The sequence below is a fragment of the Zonotrichia albicollis genome, chromosome 3 (assembly GCF_047830755.1).
Source record: "Zonotrichia albicollis isolate bZonAlb1 chromosome 3, bZonAlb1.hap1, whole genome shotgun sequence".
Lineage (NCBI taxonomy): Eukaryota > Metazoa > Chordata > Aves > Passeriformes > Passerellidae > Zonotrichia > Zonotrichia albicollis.
The window spans coordinates 21162477-21185760 of record NC_133821.1 but is presented as its reverse complement, the minus strand read 5'-3'; the positions used below and the strand labels follow the sequence as shown (position 1 = coordinate 21185760).

The 23284-nt window shown below is 40.4% G+C and overlaps 1 protein-coding gene across 3 annotated transcripts in view; it reads left to right on the top strand.

Annotated features, from left to right (window-relative positions):
- The window catches only part of ALK (ALK receptor tyrosine kinase), a 305535-nt gene that overhangs the window by 133780 nt on the left and 148471 nt on the right, over positions 1 to 23284 (top strand). For 2 of the 3 annotated variants that reach the window (XM_074536919.1, XM_026797338.2), the window contains exons 4-5: positions 1441 to 1473; positions 7772 to 7973. In XM_074536919.1, coding sequence (XP_074393020.1) covers positions 1441 to 1473; positions 7772 to 7973 — 235 coding nt within the window. The remainder of the gene's footprint in view (positions 1 to 1440; positions 1474 to 7771; positions 7974 to 23284) is intronic. The other variant, XM_014271871.3, reaches the window with a different exon arrangement.

Below are 23284 nucleotides of genomic sequence, written 5' to 3'. Positions count from 1 at the left end.
CTGTTCCAGGCACATTTCCATTCAGGTACTTGTGCGTCACAGTATTGCTGAACTTAATTTTTGAGCTTCCAGCTTCCTGAGTGTAACCGAATAAGCACACTCGAGGGCAAAACAGCAACTAGAGGCACAGCACTAGGCTTCCTTTCACACCCTTCCTGTAACTACTGCACACACTGAGCTCCTGAACAGGCATTCTGCCTCTCTGTTTTTACTGACAGGACCAGCTTCCTCTCAGCTTTCCCTTTAGGTCTGTCTTGCTCATGATGACAGAAAATTCTCCCATCCTCTCGTCTCAGAACAGGCATCTCAAAAGCAGCTTGCTGTTCACCTCTGTCAGCAGCAAAAGAGAAGATGCATGTTGGCTAATCAGCTGTGCAAGGCAGAATTATTTAAAGACTCTTCTGTCATTCTCAAGCAAAGATTTTAACTTCAGCATTGAATTTTAAGTTTTTAATTAACTAACTACTTTTTTTCAGTTCAGTGCTTTTTAGCTGGGAGCAAACGTTGCTGAGTCATTTAGGAATTGGGCTGTAACAGCATCTGGCTCTAGCTCTTGTTACAGAAGGCAATACCTGGAGCTTTTAATTGTTTTCTTCTTCCATCTGACTTTCCTTTTGAAAAACTGGAACTAAACTGCTTTGTGAGAAAAACATCTTTTATTGTTGTCTATCTAAAGAGTACTGTGATGAGCTCCAGTTTTTCCATATGACTATGCTAGGGATTATTGGAGTTTAAATTGATAAATAGTAATAAATCTTTAGGAGGTATTAATTTGGATTGCAGCTCACATGCTGCACCTGAGCATAGGGAAGTGACAGGGGAAATCTGTGAAAGAATTGTGTGAAGGTCACTGCTGAGAGACTCCTCCCTCTGTGTGTATGGCTTCAAGGTTGCCTCCAAGAGAATAGTTAAAATAATAAAGAAAATTTCTGGGACTGGAGCGTGAGAAAATGAAGGGCTCCTGTCTTTCCTAGCTTCAAGTCACATTTCTGTAACACCGCTGCAGTTCCCAAGGGTGGCAGTGAACACTAGTTGTTTGAGGGACAAGATTATCTATGAGTGAAGCCATTGAATTTAGAAGAAATCATATGGGGCAAATCAAATTTGCTTGATGCCTTAGTAACAGGACAAAATTTTACTTTATTTTCTTTGATGGATTATTGGCCTTCCCCTTTATACTTAGGAAATGAGAAATACTTGAAATAGAAGATAAGTTGAAAGAGTTTTGACTTCCAGATCTCAGTTCTGATACCAATCTTGGCTGCATGCTGTTTGCAGTTCTTTAATGTCTGCCCTAACTTGTCCATTTGTAAAATGTATGACATGCCCACCAGAGTTAGTATGAACTCATTAGGGCTTCTGAATTGCTCTTGCATCATCCAGAGAAACGTGCTCACACTCCTGCTCGGTATTGGAAGTGAAATCCTTGTTCTATTTCAGCTAATGGCAGAACTCTGATCGACTCCCAGAGAGGTAAGATATCATCCAATTACCATAATTAGATGGTTAAGAATTGTTCAGCTCCAAATTTTGTAATAATTCAAAGGTTGTTACCTCCATGAATTTTAAGTCCAAGGCAAGTATAGCAGGTTGCAAATCTTCTGATGCTTATGCAGTCACATTGCACTCAGCACTGGAGACCATTCACATTCCTCACATTCAGCAGATTTTGGAGCCTTGATGAGGCAATTAGAAAATCTGTGTATATAAGCCCAGAAAAAAGTATAACAGAATATTTTCTTTAATGTTGTCACTCAGGTAGTGCCCAGTTCTTTCATGGCTTTTGCCAACTATTGAGCTCCTGCTACGAGAGTTTTGCTTGAATAGTTAATTTGAAAGTCAAGTGTGAAATGAAGAATGCAAAGACCAGCTCTGCGGGATGTTTTGTGATACTAGTGGAAATGTTCTCTCCAGTCAGCATCTCTAAAGACTATAAAACTTGATTTAAATAATTTTTTTCTACTGTACAGTCCCCAACAGACGTTGACTGTTAATAGTTTTTACAGCTCTAATTTAATCTGGTAGGGTATTGAACTTGTACGTGAAAGGTAATAAAATCCTTTTAGTAGGAAGATGGAGTTTATGTTCAGAATAACAATCTATCAGTTTTGCAAAGACTGTTAAATTGCTGCTTTATAAGTGTGATCAGATTAAGGCAGCCTAGCTGTATTTTGAGTCTTGCTTTTCACAGAATCACAGAATTGTGAGGGTTGGAAGGGATCTCAGGAAGTCCTCCATTCCAACCCCCTGCCAGGGCAGGGTCACCTGGAGCAGGTGGCACAGGACGTGTCCAGGTGGGCTCTGGATGTCTGCAGGGAGGGAGACTGCACAGCCCCCCTGGACAGCTGTGCCAGGGCTCTGCCACCCTCAGTGTAAAGAAATTCCTCCCCATGCTGAGGTGGAACTTCTTGTGTTTCAGTTTGCAGACACTGCTCCTCATCCTCTGGGCACCACTGAACAGAGCCTGGCACCCTCCCCTTGGCACCCTGAGATATTTACATGCATTGATGAGATCTCCTCTCAGTATTCTCTTCTCCACACTGAACAGGCCCAGATCCTGCAGTCTCTACTCACAAGAGAGAGAAACCCCTCACCATCTCTGTGGCCTCTCCAGCAGCTCTGTGTCTGTCTTGTACCAAGGAGCCCAGAACTGGACACAGAACTGCTGGTGTGGCCTCACTAGGGCCAAGCAGAGGGGCAGGATCAGCTCCATTGCCCTGCTGGCCACAGTTCCCAATGTATTCCAGGATCCCATGGTCCCTCCTGGCTGCAAGGACACACTGCTGGCTCACAGTCAATTTGTCACCCACTGAGGCTTCCTGGTCCTTCACAGAGCTGCTCTTCATTAGGTCAACCCCATCACATGCTGGAAATCCTAGACTTCAGCTGCAAGCTGAGGAATTGCCTCAATGTATTTGTCCCAGAAGAGCTGTTTGCTGTTTTCTGAGGTGAAAACTTTGCTGAGGACCCCTGTTTCCCAATGTGACTTCTCAGGCTGCTCCCTTTTTGGACTCCACACGTTTTTCCTGGGCTGCTGACTCAGAAAGTTCCAAGGATGCAATGGAGTTGCACTGACCTCGATGAGCATCATGAGATTGTTGAGCAGAAGAGCCTGACCTGGCTCTGTCCCTGCTTTTCCCCCAGGACTGACCAGGAAGGATTTAGGATATGAGCAGTTAGCAGGGTGCATTCAGAGCTGTTGGGTAGCTGCCAGATGACCAGCTTTTCAAGGGGCTTGCAATAGGATTCCAAGTTTACCTTCAGGAATGACATTACCAGAGGAATGGCTCTGTGTTGAGAGCATCTCAAGGTTGCTTCAGCATTCCCTGGCTTGAGTTTCAAGTGGTTTGTGCATTCACATCAGATAAGGATGTTGGGCCAGAGATTGTGGGAGTGGGCTTTGTTGCTGATATGGGTTTAAGTAGTAGGCTTACCAGTTTGTATTTCTCCGTTTGAGAACTTTTTTTGGACAGGTGCTTTGTTCATAGTGTGCCTGCATAGTACTTTAACATCAATTTTCTTGTTTATAAATAATCTGTTACCTCATTAGTCCTGAACAGCAGAACTTGAGGCTGTCTTCATCACCTCAAAAACATCTTGCTACTAAGCTGATAAACCATCCTTCCCCTTGTGTGACATGAATGTTAAAATGTTGTAAACAAGTTTCCAAGGGATCAACAGCGATTTTTCATGCAGGATATATTAATTTGTCTTGTAATATTCCTTTTATGTCAACTGCAATAATCTACTGTGCTTAAAGCATAAATATCTTTTCATGTGTGTTTGTCTGAAGTGACAGCAAGTTGCCAGAGATGTTATCAGACACAACATATGAGGATGAGTAAAACCACTGCCTTATGACTGCAGCTATTTAAAATAGGCAGAGAAAAATTATCATTAGAAGCTGAATATTATTGGTAGGTTTGTCACACAGTATGTGAGTGTTTAGAGGGAATATGAAAAATAAAGTATTTCCATTTAGACCAGCACTTTCTGGAACACCACAGAGCAGTATTAGCTAGTAGTTTTTCTGTCATATAACACAAACATATTGGGGGCAAAATACTGACTGCTGTTCCCTCTGCAAACCTTGGCTTCTGTGTGATGATGATGATGAATGTGGTCAGGACCCCAGAAGTGCTAAGTGCCTGGGTGTGTGGGTGTATATCTAGTTACAATTTCATTATTTTAACTGCGTTCTCTTCAAGATCAGCATCACATTGTGCAGCTAGGGTCCAATTTAAAACCTGTAGCAAAAGAGTCCTGCAGTGACTCATTGGTGAAGATCTTTGTGATAAATAACAGACCCTCCAGAGTCCTGAGCAGCAGAATGTCACACTGGCAGCCTGAACCATGATGGCACCTTTCATCTCAGCTTATGTCCCCTGGTATCTAAGTAGCAGCAGAAGTTTGGTGGAAGCTGCAGTGCTTTTTCTATTCTATTCACCCAGGGGGATCCCAAGAGCCTTATTAGAGCTGCAAGCCAATAGGAGAAAATAATGGCAAGGAAATTCTAGCTGGAACCTTAGAGTCATACAGCCTACAGAATGATCTCAGAGCATGCCACATGGATTCCCACTGTGGGGAAATACAGGTGAACAGGCAGCTTCTGGTTTTGCTGAGAAAGTCTCTTGCTGTGAAATAGAATGTTCTTGTATCCCTTGGCAGGGATGTGGAATCGATCTCCAGGTGATCCCTTAACTCCAAGGAGCAGTCTCTAGGCTGATCCTGGAAATGGTGGTCATGTTGATCCCAGGAAACTGTGTCAGGCAGTGCCTGAGAGATTGTGCTTTTGAGGGAAGGGAGAAGCATAGGGATTTCTGTTCAAAATCTATCATTTCTTACATCAGATTCATTAATTATTCCTTTGTGGGTGCTATGGCTTAATCCCAGAATCTTCAAATTCTGCTGTATAAGAAAATGTCTGTGGTATTAAACTAAGTACCTCCATTTCAACTTGGGAAACTGTTCCCATAACACCAGAGCTAAGTGATGCTCTGATAGTTCCTTGCTTGGCACTTAAAAACTAAAAGAGCAATAAGAGCAGAAGGAGAACGCTGCTGCAGACAAGGAAGTCACCCATGAGATAGCTGAGCTTTCAAAAGCAAGAACAAAGTTGTGTTTATTCCCTCCTCTTTTAAAATAAAACAAATATGTATGTATTATAAAAAATGCAATCCCTTTTAGCTCTAGTATTTTCCCAGGTAGGTGATCTCCCCAAAAGTGTGCACTGGGAGGACATTTCTGACCAGACTGTGTTGGTGGTGAGGCCAGCACAGTGTAATCCATTGTGGAGCTGTGCCTCTTGCAATGATGTCTGCAATGATTGCCACTTCACAGCAGCTGGTTCCTGCTGGGAACAGCATCCTGGCAGAGTGTGCTGGGGTAACCCCACCATGGCAAAACTGTGCTCCTTTGAGCAATATACACCAGTAGGTACAACTGGCCATGTGATGAGTAATAAGTTGCAACTGCACAGCGTGAGCCCTGCAGACAGAGAGTAGGAATAAAGAAGTCAGAACAAAGGAGATTTGTGACTCACAAATTTGCTGTAGCAGCCACCCTGGCCTACTGCTGGACTTCATTGATGATTCAAACCTGACCTCAAGTCAGGGCATAAGAGGAACTATCCTTGGCAGCTCCCTTGATTTAGAGCTACTGCAAGAAAAGAGGGAATAAGAGCTGCCTTTGTTTGTTATTTTTAAAATCTGACTCCCTGTTGCAAGGCAGTAAGATGTGCAAATGGCTCTTGCACCTGGCAAGTTACCATCAGCAATTATTACAACACTTAGTGTCTTTCTGCCACCAGCAGAAATCTCTCTGCTCCCTTTCATGTCAGAGATTTCATTGTTCTTATGGGGATGGTAAAATTAAAGCCACAAGATTTACTGCTCTAATTCTCTTTTGTTTGCAACAAAAGGCAGAGACAGGGAAGGATGACACATGTATCTGGATTTTGTGTCATTGGGCTTTTTCCTCTTTTACTGACCAACAAAAATGACTGGCAAAAACTTTGGTTAAATTCATCAAACAATTCCATTAATAACTGTATTAAAGTCTATTATTTAGACATAGGAATCTTGTTATTAAGGAAAAAAGCTGTGACTGCATTTCACTCTCCTCTGTTTCAAAATCTTGACATATGAGCAGGCTGTACTTTATGTATTTCTTAATGTTTCTTTCAGTACAGATGTTTTCTAGTTTTAGGTGTCATTAATGTGGTGTAAATGTCAAAAACACTGTTTTTGACGAATATATCAAAAATGCTGTGTATGATAAATGTATGTATGTGAGGGAGACAGTGTTTGATAGGAATCCAGTTTTCATTTGTAGCCCTTCCGCTATTGCCCTTTGTGTGACCTGAGATGATTTGCCAAATCAGACTTTTTCAGAGGGGACATGAGTGAACACCAGTGCAGTTCCTATGTTCTAAACCAGCACCTGACTGTGAGCTGTTAAAGTCTGCGCTCTTGACTCTCAGTTCAGTGAGAGAATTGAGGACAATAAAGTAAGGACAATTCACCAGATGCCTCATGGAAGGAGAACTCTGCTGCAGGAGCTCAGAGTGGCTGCTTTGCACCTCCTGCTCCAGAGCTTACCCACTGAGGTGAAAAGGAGAAGGATCCATTTGTAGCTCCTCAACAGCATTCCTCAGACAGCCTGGACATCACATGAGCCATGCTCAGTGATGTGGGAGATCATTTCTCTGAAGCTGCAACCTTGGCATTTTCAAACACAAGCTTCTGCTCTGGCTGAAATTCATGCACATTTGAAAATAAGCTTCAATTACAGCCCTGTTGAGCCTTAATTTCTCTCTCAATGAAATTACTCTTCATCAGACCTGCATGTTTTCAGTATTAACAGACAGGCTGCATTAATGGATGCTCCAGGTAATGAAGACAATGAGATTTCATTTCCTGACCAGTCTTGCTAGAATTTGTGGAATATCATGATTTTCTTGCTCTGAGGGTTGGTCCCTTTCATTTGCCAGCTACAGGCCCCAGTGTGCTTGTTCTGTGGACAAATTGATAAATTAGTCAGCTGCCAAAAGGGAGTCATTTGACTCACCTGAAATGAGCAGCAATGGGATGAAAATACATTACCTCTGTCCCACTGGATAAGCCTCAGATTGTATTGAAATAGAATTAGGCCGAGGGAGTCAATGTAGTGGATAATAATGAAATGTTTAATGTGGATTAGCTGCATATAAAATTAATACATTAGAATGAATTGCTGAAGACGTGAAACTGTGTCAGACCTTTATCCTGTCTCTAATATTAGACTTAAAACTGCTGCAGTCTTCTGTTTATAGAAGAGCAAAAGAAAAGCTATTGAATTTGTGTTCCTTATTTGGGTGAAAGAACTAGATACAGTGTAAAGTGTTAAAAATAAATATGTATATACCAGAGCTGTCAAATCAGGATCCAGCAGAACCGATGCTAATATACTTGGGTCTGAACCAGATCTGAGAGGTTAAAGACAAGAATCTAAAGCTGAAACTCCTTAATCACCCGTGTGGGCTTTTGTCTTCTGGGAGTTAAATCTAAATATAATTTTTACTTTGGACCGTTCAGAGGTGACTTGAAGTGTTGTTTTAATCATAATAGGTTTAATAGAAAATGGGCAAGCTTTCCAAACTAGTTGGCAAATGAGGTATGGAAGGGCTGCAGAATGAGCTGAGATATAAAGCTTGAAATGATTAATCTGTAATCTAGGAGGCCTTGAGGTTTTTCTAATTGTCAAAGCTTTTTTGTTGCACCCTCTGTTCCAGGTTCTTTTCTGTTTCTCAACACATCAGAGAGGCCGAGCCCCACCATCCTGAGCCCTTGGCTGAGGAGCAACAGTGATCAATGTGTGGTTCAAGTGGCTGTGTACAAGTTTTACCAGCAGAGTGGAGAATATATTGCTCGTGTCCATGCCATTGATGAGAGCAGCAGCGAAATCCTGTCAGAGGAGAGTCCAGACAAACATGGGTGAGTCTCATCCCCTTGTTTCACTCACAGCTTGAATTGAGAAAAATCACTCGACTGTGTAGCCATAGAGCCACAAAATGCATGCTGCACATCTGAGGGGAGCAGGACATGACACTGAGGAGGTGCTTGTCTTGCATAGGTCTAAAATATCACAGAGGGTGGAGGTTGTGCTTATTTTATCATACAAAACATTAGCAAATTCCCAGGTAATTGAGTTTCTAAGTCAACACCATATTTATTCTCAGTGCTGCAGGTACAGGTAGAGTGTGGGTACTCATCCTCAGGTTGAAGATTTTCTGCTTAATTCTCTCTGTGTGATTGCTTTTTACTACTTCTTAACCCATGTATACTATTGGGCTTAGAATATCTACTGAGTCTTTGCAGTTTCATGTGCCTGCATACATTTTCAGTTTTGTCTTCACTGCTGATTTTTTTGCCCATAAAGCTGTTCAGAACTACTGGCAGGGGAGGAAAGCTTTTGATCTTTCAAGGGTGCAACTGTTTGAAATGTTTTATCCTCTTTGTGCAATTAATCTTGATGATGTTTTAATTTGTCAGACTTCCTGTGTATTCTTTTAAATTTTTGTTAGCAGCAAAACAGCAGGAGATGAACACAGTAAATATTTCAAGATGCCGTAGGAGTAGAGTAACTCAGAATTTAATTTGGATATATGTGAGGCTAATGTTCTACCTGCTCTATATACTGACTATTTAAAATTTTTATTTCTTACCTTTGTTGGGAAATGTGTTAAGAAGCATAATTTTTACCAAACATCTCAAATGTTCTTTGTTTTGATGTGATAGATTAGAGAGCTCCTAATAGCAAATCCTGCTGGCTTGTCCTCGTAACAAGATGTGATTATCTGATTACTGTTTACAGCAAATTCTGTATCTTCCAGTAGCAAAAGGAGAATGTGCAATAAAAAGCCTTGCAGGAGATAACCTAACTCATAGAAACAGTTTGAATAGTTGTAATTCTCATATAACACATGGCCTATAAAAGTGAGGAGGAGAGCTTGTGTGTGGATCTAGATCATACTTAGTTCCAGCAACATCATCCAAATTGTAAATTGCTGTTGATGTCTGGGGAGAGGTAATTAGAGGAGCCACAGCAGCTGTCTTCTTCCTTAGCTCTTTGCAAATGCTGTGTTCTGTGTCACAGCTAATAAACACGCTTTGTGCAAAGTGCCTCCTGTGTTGGCACTGCCTCTGCTCCTTGGCACTCCCAGGGAATGTCGCTGTGTGTGGAATGCTCAGCATGGAGGAGCTGTGCCTCGGATCTGTGGGTGGGCACAGCTCCCTGGGAGCCCAGGCAAGTGCCAAATGTAAGGAGCCTTGGAGGGAAGGGAGAGATTGCTTTAAGTACAGTAACAAATTCCTGCCTTTGCCATCTGCTGGGGATAACAGGGATGACTCAGCTGTGTGCTGCAGATGGAGATCGTCACCGCAGTAAAGAGCGTTTGTGCTTTTGCAGAAGGTGGCTTTGGTTATAGCTTGGCTGTCCCATATGCTTGCCAGAAGTGCAGCTTGCTCCCCAACAGCAGCTCTGTGGGGTGTGGATGGCTAAGGATGTGCCTGTGGCTTTCATGGGTTTGTGTGTCTGACTCCTTGGTACTCCACGTGCTGGAAAACTCCAGTTGGAGCCACCAGCTGGTTCATTTTCCCCTCCTCCTTTGGTCCTGTCCCTTCACTGCAAGAGGCAGTAACTCCTCTCTCAGCTCAGCAGTGCAGAAAAACTCTGCTACTGTGCCCACATAAATGTCACATGGGGATGGTTAAATAGCTTCTCACAGCCACAGATGAGAAGGTAGCAATTTGTCACCATTTGCCCTGAATCTTCATTCCAGAATTTCAGTGCCCCTCCTTTGTTTGGAGGGATAATATTAGCTATTCCAGCTCTGATAACAAAACATGTAAATCTCACTTTTTAAAGCACCTTTTTTCCTTTAAATATGAATCCAGTATAGCTGTTTGAAAGTCAAGAATAATTCAATGGTGTTCTTAAATGAACTAGCAATCCTACAGTGGAAAACTGTTCTGTTCAATATTTTATTTTGTCTTGGAAATTGCAAACAATTGTGTTCTTTTATAATGAGTTCTTTGACCATGCTATAACCAAATAATTTCTAAAATTTTATAAGGATTTTAGCTCTAGGCACAAAGTAATTGAATTCTCCAATGATGAGTCTGTGCTAGAAATAAAAATACTTTAAAGTTTCACAGCTGACACTTCTTTGATTCTATGTGCTTTATATATTGCTTTGCAAACCAGAGGTGTAAAGTGTGTGACTTTGTATGTGTAGTAGTGAGTCCATGCATTGCTTGAGATCAAGCTCATAGCAGGAAGAACGTGTTTTATTGAAAAAAAAGGCATATGAAGGGTGATAAAGCAATAAGTTAATTCCAGGGTGGATTTTCGCAGATCTTGAACTATGTACAGCACTAATATCTTCTTTCATTTTTTCCCCTTTTTTAAATTGTATAACCCAAATTACATCTATTAAGATCTTACAAGGTCTTCACAGTTCACCTACATTTATAAGGAAAAAAAAGCAGATGCTGTCAGGTATTACTATTTCATTCAGGGTGAAACCAAGCAAGCCAAGGTTTTGGGTGACAGCACTTGAGGCTGATTTTAAGTAGAACATATGTAAAGCCATGAAATTGTATTAGGTAAAGACACCATGGCCCTCAAATATTTATTTGTTACCAGAGCTCACCCATGTTGTCTTTGTGTGTAAATTACTGGGTGTGATTATGCATAAAGACTCAAAGCAGAACTATGGATGTTCTGTTTGTTTCTCTGGTCTCATTTTTTAGAAAAGAAAACAGCCTGTGGACTGGAGTTGTATGAGTTCCATAATGAGCCAGAGGAGTTGCAGAAATGGTTGTTGGGAAGACACCTGTTTGTTTTATTTTCCTAGCTGACATATTTCCCTGCAGCTGATGTATTGCAGGGAGGAAGAAAGGTGGCTAAGCTAAGATGCATGACACTGCAGTAGGGTGAGGATGCAGTAGGGTGATGGGGCAATGGAACACACACCAGGAGCAGAATGGCAGAAGTGATGGCTGGGAATGGTTTCTGAGGGATGAGCACCAGAGGCTGGCAAAGGGATACTTGTTTTGTGGTGCACAGAAATTCTGCCAAATACAGCCATAACTTTGTTATATAATATATACAAGAAAGCTTCCTACTCAGAAGGTAACTATGTCCTTGCTTATCAGTTCAGCAGAATTATATACTTGTTAAAATTATAATTCATTTTAAAGAGCAGTAAAGTTTTACTCCAGTTTAACCAGTGAGTTTTGGAGTACCTTTGGTTAGACCTTCCTAACGCCTAAACAATCAGTAGGACTTCTCTATGGGGAACAATACATCACTGTGTTCTACCAGAGTTAGTTTTGTTGCATGGCAGGGTTTCCAGCTGCTCTGAGTCTGTGGATGTTTTTGATGTGGTTAGTCTCTTCTGACATCTCTTGCAGTGCTGTTGGGTTTTACAAGCACCCGGGTATGATACAGGGAGAGAAGTAGTGCACTGCTATTGATCTTTTGTAATGGCAAAAGAGTTGTTATAATTCCTGCCATGTAGCACAGCACTCTCTGATTTATCTCAAATGACACCTGATGTGGCCACTATCTTTTGCTGTTTTTCTGTTTCCATGGTGCTGTATACAATCCTCTGTTGCTATTTAATGGGGTTCCCATTTTCTATTTCTGTAGGTGAGGAGACATCAGGTATGTTTATGCTGCATGTTGGTAATTTAGCAAAGCAGAATTGCTGCCACAGTTTGAATGTTGTCTTCTGGGTACTTGTCAGACTGTCACTGTGGTCACTGATTTAATTTCACCTTTCATCTTTTTTTTCCCATGTGTTACATTTATAATTATAAAGCAAGTAAGATCTTAAGTGTGCTTAGTAGAGTGGCGAGAACACAAAGGAAATCAAGGAAATCTTGTCAGCAAGGTTAGAGTTTGTAATAAAGGATTGATTTTAATTTCTTTTGATCTGTGCATTTTGGAGAAATTAGAATTGGGCAAGGAAAAAATTATCATGGTTCATTTTAATTATCATTATTACTTTACACCTCTCCTTGCACTATTAATGGTGAGCTGCAGTATTCTATACTATATATCAAACCAAACTTTTTATAAGAACATAGCAAATGACACCTAATTTCAATGTGGTCTTTTATTGTCAACCTCCCTCATCACCAAGCTTGAGATTGATCTGAAGACTTTGTGTAAATATGTGAAGCTGAAGGTGTTTCTGAAATAAAACATGAAATGTGAACATGCATGCATGAGAAAGGAAGTCATAAAACACTAATACTTCACACAGCCAGCACTTCAGTAGGTGTATGAATACTGGTGCACAGAGCACTTCCAACAGAGAAAGTTCACCTGGTTCTGAAGGCTGCTGCAAATCATTATAGGCTATTCCCTTTCTGGCATCTACAACTTCACTTAAGATGGATTGCATTGATAGATGTCAAGGAAAATATATGAAGGAATCAGTAGCATCTGTCACATTTGACCTTGGGGCTTGAAATCTGAAGGTTATTTCTTGTACTAGTCTTGTTCCTTTTCTTTCTTTCTTATCAGTAGCTTCAGTAGCCTGTCTCAGAGACCAGGGACTTAATGGAAGGATTTTCTTGTTTGTTTGTTTTATATTCTTTTTGCGATGATGGGGGATGTTTGTTTGGTTTTCTTCCCCTTCTTGAAAAACTTCAGTAAATTCAAGCCTTTGTTTTTGCAAATGCCTGGGCTAAGACATAAAAAGAATGAAGACCAACGTCTTAGTGTGTATTTGGGGCATTTAAACTTATTTTTAAGCATCAAAATATGTCTCAAAATTTACAGGATATTTTTAGTCTGGGAGAATTCTAAATCTGGAGTTTAAGTGATTCCGTTCAAACTACACATTTGAGAAATTCAGGTAATCCAGGAAAATAATTTGGATTTATGGATTCGTTAGAAACTAAGCTCTCTCACCCTGATGGCCAGTCACCACTAATCCTTAATTTTAGAGAGATGACTTGAATTGTCCTAGACAGAAAATTAGCATTTAAACTTTTTCTGTGCTATTACCCACTAGCCAACTTTTAGTCCCTTTCAGTCTGTGAAATTAAGTGCAAAGGAAAGGAAAAAAGGGGAAAGAAGAGTAAAGACAAAGTTGGTGTTAATTTTCCCCCTTCCCTTTTCAAAGGATACTGTACTCAATACCTAGGAAGAATCAGTTTGATATCTTTGATATCACCTGTTGGTGACCTTCAACCCTGGGAGCTACTTCTGTGCAAGAAACCTCAGAGTCTGGCACATCTGACTGTAGAAACAATGTCAAACTGACCACACTAAGAGCGTTCAGCCATCGTTTGTTTGCCTGGTTTGGCTATTTGTTCTTTGAAACCAAAGATTCCTTAATATAAATAATTTCTTACAGGACTAAAACAATTTCTTCTGAACACACTGAGCAACCTAATCCAACTTTTATGCTGTCTAAAGCCTGGGCACAAAGATTTGTCATCTTAAACTTTTGTACCTTATATCCTTCAGAGTTATTTTCAGGTTCATCTTCTCTGGCTGTTATGCTATTCTCACTTTCCAAAATATGGGTTGGCTTTTTCCCCCCCATTCTCTCATTCTTGTTTCCTTGTTTTATAGATCTTGGGTTTTCTTCTCTACACAAAGGCTTCTGCTTCAATTTTTTTTAACTCATCCTAAACTAATCTTCACAACCTCATGTTGATGATGTTAGTCCATGCTGCACTTGCTATCAGTTAGGACATGTCAGGATGAATTGAATTTTGATAAAACCTAAACAAGCAAACACCTGCCACACACCATCCAGCCTCCTCTTCCCAAGCCTGCACCAACACTTCAGTTTGACATATTTTTCTTTGTTTAGGTGTCCTTTCTGCCATATGAAAGTGCAACAGTCTTTTTAGGATCCTTTGCTGTGTCCAAGTATCTTGGCCCATAGCAAAATGCTTCTGACATTTGTTTCCAGACACTGAGCAATTAATATTGCCAGCCTTGTTTTAGTTATTTTTCCACTCCCCTCCAGCTAAGCTCTGTATCATTCTGCTCTTGGCCAAGTTTTATAACAAACCTGTGATATAATTGCTTTCTGTATCTCCTACTTACTTTTGACCTTAAAATCCATCTGAGTTGTGTGCACCCTCCTCTGCTGCTGTCCCATTTTGGAGCATGGCTTTGTCATTGTGTGCAATTTCCTTGGGGCTTTCCCTGCTAATGCTTCAGAATCTCCTTCTTATCCCAGGCAAATCTACCCTGCTGTAGGAAATACTGTAGAAGATTTACAAGGTAATATTCCTGCTTTCAATTTCAGACAGAAATTAACTAGGTGCTGATAACTTTGCAAAACTTTAAAATGGTGTCCTTGACCCATCCACCTGCTAAAAGCATTCCTGTAATGGGAGTGCAGTTGATTCTGCATCCCAAGTCAGGTTCTTGGCCATCCCCCTGAAATTCTCAGTGGTGTTCAATGACTTGCAGAACAGAATTCAAGTTTTGTGGGGTAGCTTTGCACCCTCATTTTAAAGAGCACTGTCTGTATTGCTGCTCACCAAAAGTGTTGCCTATAATTCTCAAGTGCTGGTAAATTGTGTGTTTTCCACACAAGAAAAAAGAGAGAGCTCTGATAAACTTGACCTCTAACTTACAATTTGCTTCTGCATATTAAAAAAATCAAAGGCTTATTCAACAGGAATTAAGAAGCTAATTCTCAATTCCCGCATGGGAAATTGAATGAAGGCTTAGTAATTATTTAGATTCTGATGTGTGCTGCAGTGTCAGAGGCAGCAGCTTGAAATTCTTTTTGGTGGTTGAGGAAAGCAATGCATGACTTTCCACAGGCATACAGTGAGGACTGAGCTGTATGACACCAATGTGGAGCACTTCACAGAGCTTTTAATTTAAAAGTCATGTACCATATTTGTTAAATAGTATTGCTCCTGCCAGAAGGCACTCTTCTGTCAAATAGCTACCTTTGTTATGTTTTGAATTTTGCTGCTTTCTATAGCACACATCTAGTAGAGTAGAAATTATATTCCTTTAATAAAATATTTTTCCAGAGCTCTTTTTTGTATTAGCAGGGCAAACCATTTCTGTCAGCAGCCACTCTAGCAAAAACATGGGGTTTGGGGTTTACACCAAAGGCACAGGTTTCAGGCAGGCTGGTCAGATCTATTTTAAACAGTGCTTCAATCAGGTTATTTCTTCACTTGTGCTCTTTTGTAGAAGGCTTTCCCTGCACTGTGCTGATTGTTCTTCAGTGTAGGGAAGCCATGAACCTTCTTGGCTTGCTCAGTAGCATTTTGTATCTTGTCCAGAGAAATGAACATTCCTCCGCACCACGTTTGGAAGTGCTGGACTTTTCCTTTTTTCTTTTTTTAAATTTTTTTCCTCAAAGGGTTGTGTTCATGTGTTTTGCTTTATAGACTTTGAGTTCTCTGAATCATCAAGAACAGTTGTCAGCTTTTTATAAACATCAGTCCATAACCTTGTGGTATTTGTTGTGTCTTAGATCAGGCTGACTAGATATGGTTTTCTGTTGGGAATAGCAGCCATGAAGTTTGTGTGCTGAATGTAATTGGAGCTTTTCCTGATCATCCCTGGCTTGGTGTGCCATTTGTGCTGATGGATTGAAGACACAAAGATGTGTAATAAAGTTCCTTTGGACAAGGCAAAGATATTCCAAGCCAGGACTGAACCTGCAGCATGTCTGTCTTTCTTGGTGAACTTCACATGAGGATAAGATTGCAGAAGATTGGCACAAGTCTAAATTTTTCACAAGGCAATGAAGTTTTTATGACTCTGCTTTATCTAGCGAGGAATACAAGCAGTAGAATAAATGAGACAAAGTCAACAGCCTCTCGTATTCACATCAGTGACCAGTTATTATGATGCTTTTATAATAGAACAAAATGACACTAAGGGGGAGATTTTTATCAAAATATTTGCATTGAAATACTTTTTAATAAGGAACCAAATAATCTGATTTTCTTCAGCAGAAGAAAATTCCAAAGCTTAGAAGTTTTCCTGTGCAGTATGCTTGCTCAGAGATGTTAAGATAATTTTAGTGAGATAATTGTTGTCGGTACATTAAGTGCAGTGGACGACCTGATTATTTTTAGGATGTTAAACATCTTAAGAATGCCCAGCTATCTTTACTGCCACACCAGAAAATAAAGCCATGAGAGGATCTGTCTGGATATTGTCTTGGTTTAAATGTGTTCTCAAATATAGCAACTGGGGGTTTTTTTGCATCTCTGCCCCTCTCTTCTCTAAATGCCTGTCTTTCAGGAGGCTGTGGCTTGGGAAGCATGGGCTAGTGCTTTTGACACCTCAGATCCATATCAAAACCATGATGATTGCAATTTGTTATTATTTCATGCCAGATGAGCTGTTGAGAGGCCCATTTCTTAAAGGCCTCTAGATTACATCTGACACAAGTTGATTTTCCTTTTTTACAAAGTCTCTTGTCTGGGAACTTGGGCTCCTTTCATTCCTTTAGGCAATTTCTCCAGTTAAAAGCTGGGACATGTATGTGGTCTCTTTGAAAGGGCATTGACTGCTCTTAGTTTCTGTTTTAGATGGAGCATTTTGATTGCTGGTATCAAGGCAGTTACAGCTGTCAGTAAAACAGCTGCTCTCAGGCAATGAGAGATGCCATCAATGTTTATCAACATCAGGCCACTAACAATATAATAGTTTTTTCAAGAAAATCTTGCTTTCTTTTTACTTATTGCCTTCTACAACTATTCTAGTACCAAAGGGAAAAAATATCCTATAGAATTTTACTGACCTCTTTCCTTAATAATTCAAAAATTGAGAGATTGGTGTGGTATTAGCTGATAGAATTTCTGCCTTCCCATCAGCTCTTTTATCTGTACTTGATATTCCCAGGCATCTCTTCTCCCCTCTACACTCCATGTCAACCCTTTTCCCTTCTAGTTTTGTATTCCAGGCTCTTCTTCTAAACAGGTTTCCAAACCCTCAATAGGTCTCATTTTCTCTCTCATTTCATCTTCACTCCTGTCCTACTTGTCTTTGGCCTGGATATATTTCTTCATCTCAAATTCTAGGTCCAAAAGCTGGGGGGAGTATCATGATTTAACTGTGAAGAAAATAAACTCTATCCCAGCCCAGGGAGGCACTGAGCAGCTGATTTTGTGTGCCCAGCTCTTGTACTGCCTGCTGCAGCCCAGACTGTGCACTGGACACTTTCCCTCGTGCAATTCAGCTGCTGCTTCTGTAGGAAAATCTCTGCCAAGAGGGCACAAACATCAGCTTCTTAGAGCTTGCAAACTGGCCTCAGTGAGGTGAATTTTCACAGCAACAGCCATGTAAACAAAGCAAGTGATTCTATAGCTCTCCAGAAATTCTTTCATCAAGTGGTCTGAAGGACTCTTAATAACACTAAGACCTGAAGGAGCTGGCACTGTACAGATGGACACAGTCAAGCATTAAGGTGTTCTAGCAGATCATTAGTGAGCTTGGTATTCAATAGATGTGTGACTGAGTGGCACTGCATTGATGGTATTTTTTACTAGAAGAGGGCAGTTTTGATGGAGAGGGATAATGTTGATGTCTGAGTTTTCAGAGTCAAAGGAATTGATTCCTGTGGAGATTTTAATGTGTATCTTCTCTGCTCATTTGAGTGGCCCAACACTGTTTGCAGAATGGGCTTTAACACACTGAATTTCAGCATAAGCACAAAATCTAACCTTTCCATTAGTTGCAATGCAGAAACATTTGTGGGGCAAAATTAAGAGGAAGAAATAATTGTTCGTAGCCTAGGACTATTCTAGCTCTGCATCTGTCCCTGAGTCCTCATCATGAGCAGCACTTGGCAGATACATTTCTACCCTCCGTGGGGTTGTACTCTTTCCATCTTCTCTTCCCTGTGCTCCTCTCAGCTCTCCTCAGTGCCTCAATACTCCCAATTCCTGAGATATGGATGCCTGATTTGTGTCTGTCTAACTAAATTGGGAACGTTTTTTCCGCAAATTAATCAGTACCCCATCCCAATTTCATGTGCCTTTGATGCCTGGTTTTAATTGCCTGAAATTAGAAAGCTTCAATGAGCAGAAAAATTAAAATTGCAAAATCCTGATGGCTTTTTGTAGTTGAGTTATTTGCCTCCAACACCAACCTGAAGAGTATGTTTTTCGCTTGGCTTTTTCCTTTTTTTTTTCCTTAAGTGAGTGAATGTCTTATTAGCTTTTCATTTCTGACAGAGCCTCAGGCTTAACTGCAATGGATAGACAACATTTTAGCTCCAGAACATGAAACAAGTTCTTCTCTCCTAGATTCTCAAAGAGATCTTGCCAAGACAGTGAAACCAACTCTCCCCTTCTTTTGAAGCAGGGTTTGACTTAGGAACAAAAACTGCTCTTTCTAAAGATTGAAACCCCTAATATGCAGTAGAGTTTGAGGGATTTCATGAAGGGAATAAATGTGGGAATGAAGGACATTGTGTCCAGCTGAAAAACCATAAATAATTTAGAACAATTGCATGATCTTTTATTCAGAAAATGTGTCTTCCATGAAATCAGGACTTTTCCCATGACAAAACTTGTTGTTTTTCCCATGTTGGTTTCTTGGACTGACCCCAAATGCCTTCTTAGCTCTCTGTTCAGGATTACAGTGGCTGTCATTTTGCTGCCTGAGTTCACACACAGCGAAGTTTGTCCTTTTTCACAGGGATTGTTCTTTATTCCTGTGAGACAGCACGTCTTCTCCAGCCGCCCTGTGGCATGTCATGCAAGTGACATGACTTGCAGAGCATCATCAGAATGCTGCTGGGAAAACTCTTTCCATGAGGAATCATAGCACTGGAGTGTCTCTCTGTCAGTGCTGCACAGCAGCATGGCTACATGAGAGAGTGCAGTTGAATGATGAATCTACTCAGACAATATTGTAGGTCATGTATGTAAAGCAAAGTAAAGCATGCTGATAAATTAATATCTTTATTTTTGTGTACTTTAAAGATGACAAAAGTATGCTCCTACTTTAAAAATTGTTTGGTCTTATAGAACTTAATGAAGTATAATAGCAGAGCCAAAGGGTCCCATGTTTTCTCAGACTGAAGAGTAAAGTTACTTTGTGAAGAAAAATCCCCCTGGTGTAGAACAAGTTAATTAGTTATTGAGTGGAAAACAAGCTGTCTGTCACATTGCAAAATTTCAAAATCTGAAATTTGTTGCCTTTTATCCGCTTGGGTTTTTTTCCTAGAGCTGATATAACTGTTTCTCCCAGTATTGACTTTTTCTTAATCACTTCTTCTTGTAGTCTTCTGTAATAATTTACGCCATGATCATGCTCAGCTATTATCTGCTGGCTGATAATAGAGTTTGTTTTACAAACAGCATTCATTGTAATGTAACTGTTCAGTACTGGCACAGCAAGCCATGGTAATAAATTCTGCAGGTTACTGTCATTCTTTGCTTAGCTTTTCCTCAGTTATCCATCTGAAAGTATTTTATTTTCTGTTCCTTGCCTGTGACAGCCCTAGTGAGAGTTGTTTGGGTTAGTGAGTTTTTTCAGCATTTAGGTGTAAAACTGATTTTGATGCCTTTTACCTCTGAAACGTGTTTTAAATATTCTATTGGAAAGTTTAGGATGTTCCTGAGGGGCAAAGACATAGCCTATATTGTCTGTCTTTATACAGTTACCATTTTTGACCATAATAGTCATTTAGGGTTGAAGATCCACAGGATGCCTTTGGAAGGAAGAAAAGTTGGCAGTGATACCAAAGGTTTGAATCGTCCTGTTGATTTGAAAGTCTTGAGTTCCTGAAAATGAGAGCCATCAAATCCCACAAAAATCTCTGTTCACAGCTCATGTGGCCCAGAAGCCTCTTAGTCTTGTTTCTGGGCCACTCTCAGTTCTTACTGAGCTCTGTCTGATGTTTACTCTTTTCTGAATATCCCTGGGTTTCTTCCTCCTTGTCTCTCCCTCATATCTGCATTATACCATATACAGGAACTATCCTTTTCTCTCCCACTCCCTAAAAAAATTACATTTTTCTCTCTCTTTTTTCTTGACATTTTGAAGAAACAAGGGATTTTTGGTTTCTGCACTGGCATTGCTTATGTAGTTTGTGTGTGTGTGAGAGTTTTTGTGTTGAGTGTGACACACTATATTCTTAATACTTCATCCTGGAATGACTGCTGAAGGGTGGCTTTGTGGATCCTCATTCCCTCTTGGAAAAGCCTTCATTGTTATGCCAGTCTCATCCATCTTTTAGGGAATGCAGGTATAAAATTATTTGATGCATAAGCTCAATATGTTTTCTACCACAGGAGAAGGAAGGGAGGGGAGTGTTCCTCCAGCTCATTAATCAGAATGAGAATGAGAAATTGTAACAACTTCACAGTCATTTACTATTTGCTCTAAAGTAAATCTGTCTAAATATTAGTGCACTGGTGGTAGTAAAAAAACCCAAAAAACAAAGGCGGGGGGGGAGGGGGTGGGCAGGAAAAAAACCTTGTCATTAGCTTGTCACATGCTGTACATGGTAGACCAAAGATATATGTACTGTGGCATCTCTGTAATGAAAACTTGAGCAATAAAAATAGTTTCTGCCATGTTCTGGAACAAGGAACTCCCCGAGGAAACACATTAACAGTATTTCACATTACAAATTATTATTGCATATTCAGCTATTGTTTCAAATGAGAATTGTGTGTATTACAGGGCAAGGGAAGGAAGACAAAGTTAGTGTTTCTTCTGTAAGCAGAATTAAGATTTTGTGCATCTGGCTGTGTCAGTTCTGGCCTATGAATTTAAGTTAATACTTTAACAGAATATTTAGTTTCTTGTACCAAGGATGCTTGATGGACTTACACATATAGTTCAGGATATACTGGGAGTGCTGAATATGTGAATCTCTTCACTTTCACTGAGCTTAGACAGAAGAAGTACTGTAGTGTGAAAATGAGACTTGTTGGCTGGGTCTAGCAAGGAGTCATCTCCCATGCTGAATGTAAAAACATCATATTACAGAGGTTGAATGTTACCAAATACAGTATGTTGTGCAAATGGTGTGTTTTCTGCCATGCCTAAAATTCTTGAATGAATTAAATACTTTGTTTCGTGCACTCCCCTCTCTGCACTCAGGACAGTGTGTGTTTGGAAAGCCAATCATCTTCATTACCTGCTTACCTTCTAATTAATTGTATGACCTTGCACAGGAGGTGACCGTTGTCCTCACAATAATTTGGAAGAAATTTTAAAACCTCACTGAGGGTTTCTATATTAACATGTCGCCAGCAGAAAGATAGTTGTTAGCATGCTGATTTTTCTCCTCCTCCAGCCTGCTTTCTAGAGGAAGAATGTTCCTTCTTCTTCTACTTTTATGGTGCCAGGAAACAGCTTCCAGCCCTTTTCTCTGAGTTGTGTGTTGTTGGCTCTGACTGCCTTGTTCAGCTTCCATTTTCTGATTTGTGAATGATGGGATTGATACATACTAGCACTTTGAAACTTAACTCCAAGTGGGTGTAAAAGTGAGACAGAGGAAAAAATAGTTTTATTGGTATGTTAGTTTCTGGGTGGAAACTGTTAGAGACAACAGGGCTCCAGACATAGTTCTTTGTTTGCCCTATTAAGCATCAGAAAACTGAATCTAGGGGGAGCTGGGTCCTGTTTCCAATTTCTGCATTATCTTATGTAAAAGCCAGGAGAAAGAAGTGGTGTTTTATTTTATGGTCCTTCAGTTTGCTGTGAAGCTGGCCTGAGATTAAATGGGGGATGAGAGCACCTGTGCCCTTTGACCAATCACTCCCAACTTAGAGAGGAGAGCCAGGCTGGCGTTAGCAGAAACCAAGAGAAGCAAACCAAAATGTGCAGAAAACATTGATTTCATTCTGCTGTTATAATTGCTGCTTTCTGGAGACACAGCAGTGTCTTAGCCTGCTCACCTTTGCTATGGGATGCTGGATGTGGCTGCCTTGGAGAGGGCCCCAAAGGAGCAATGCACAAAGCTTACATTTTTAATCTCATGTACTGCTCATATTTGTGTCATAATGATGCTGCATCTAGACAGTAGGATGTCTAATCCATATCAGCAATGCATTTATATTTACATTAAACTCGTGCTAACAGTATCATTAACTTCTTAGTGATATTATAGCATAGCCTTGTATGTTTTCAAAATGCTTCTTGTTGAAAGAAATTTGTGAAGCACTTTATAGCTAGCCAGAAATGGTTCTAACAAACCAGTGAAAGGCTTTCTAATTAAATGAAAGTAGTTAATTTTCCTTTTTCTTCCACTGAGATTGCAATCCACAGTGGCACCCACAGATATCCTGCCTCGGTACTCAAAATGACAGTGAGCTGCTTTCCTCTTTACAAGTGCCTGGCAGAGGATCTGAGCCACTCCCTTCACTTGCAGTCCCACATGCTGTCAGGATACCAGCCTGGAAAGTTCTGGAGGTGAGAGTGAGGCCCTACTGCAGAATGAGTAACTGAAGTGTTGATTTGCCATGAAGTTGCCCATCTGAGGCAGGTGAATCTTGCAGCTCAGGTGTGGATGAGGGCATCTTAATTAATACTGTACTGAAGACATATCATGAAAAAACTATGTAATTTTGAAGAGGAAACATGACTGGCCAATATATAATTTGCAGTATGTTACACAGTGCTTATCAGTGTCCAGCTGACTAGAATAAAGCAGCTTGACTGAGAAGACAGTATAAAAGATTTTTTGTATTTTCTCCTTTATTTTCTTCTCTATTTCTAGTGTTCACAAGTTATGTTTTTCCTGTGGTGTTCATTATTCCTAAGAAACAAGAGAGATGAAAGTGGGCTTGTTAGGGATACTGTGTTGTATCTTAATATTTCTCTTCCATGATTTGTAGTAGTAAATGTGTCTATAATGATATTTGCAGGAAACACACATGGAGCAGGTACAGTCTGAATCAAACCAAACTGACTTTAAATGATCAAATGCCTGCAGAAAACATCCTTGTTGCTTTCTTACTTAAATGAAAACCTGTCAGGTATGGGTGCCATGATGCTGCATTCAGCCATGTGTGTAAAACAGAGAGCCGGCAACTGGAAGAGAGTCATCAGGTGGGCACAGCAGCAATTGAGTGAAGCATGAGGGTCTTAATGTTTAGACAAATGGGTATCTTATGGGGTGTGTCTTCAACAAAGGAACATCAAGATTTCTCAGAGCCCATTTCCAGCCCTCTTGATCAGGAATATTTCCACAGAGTTTACCAGTCTTTCAGTCACATCCTAAATCAGCTGCCAGGAGCACAGCCGTGTTTTGGATATGATT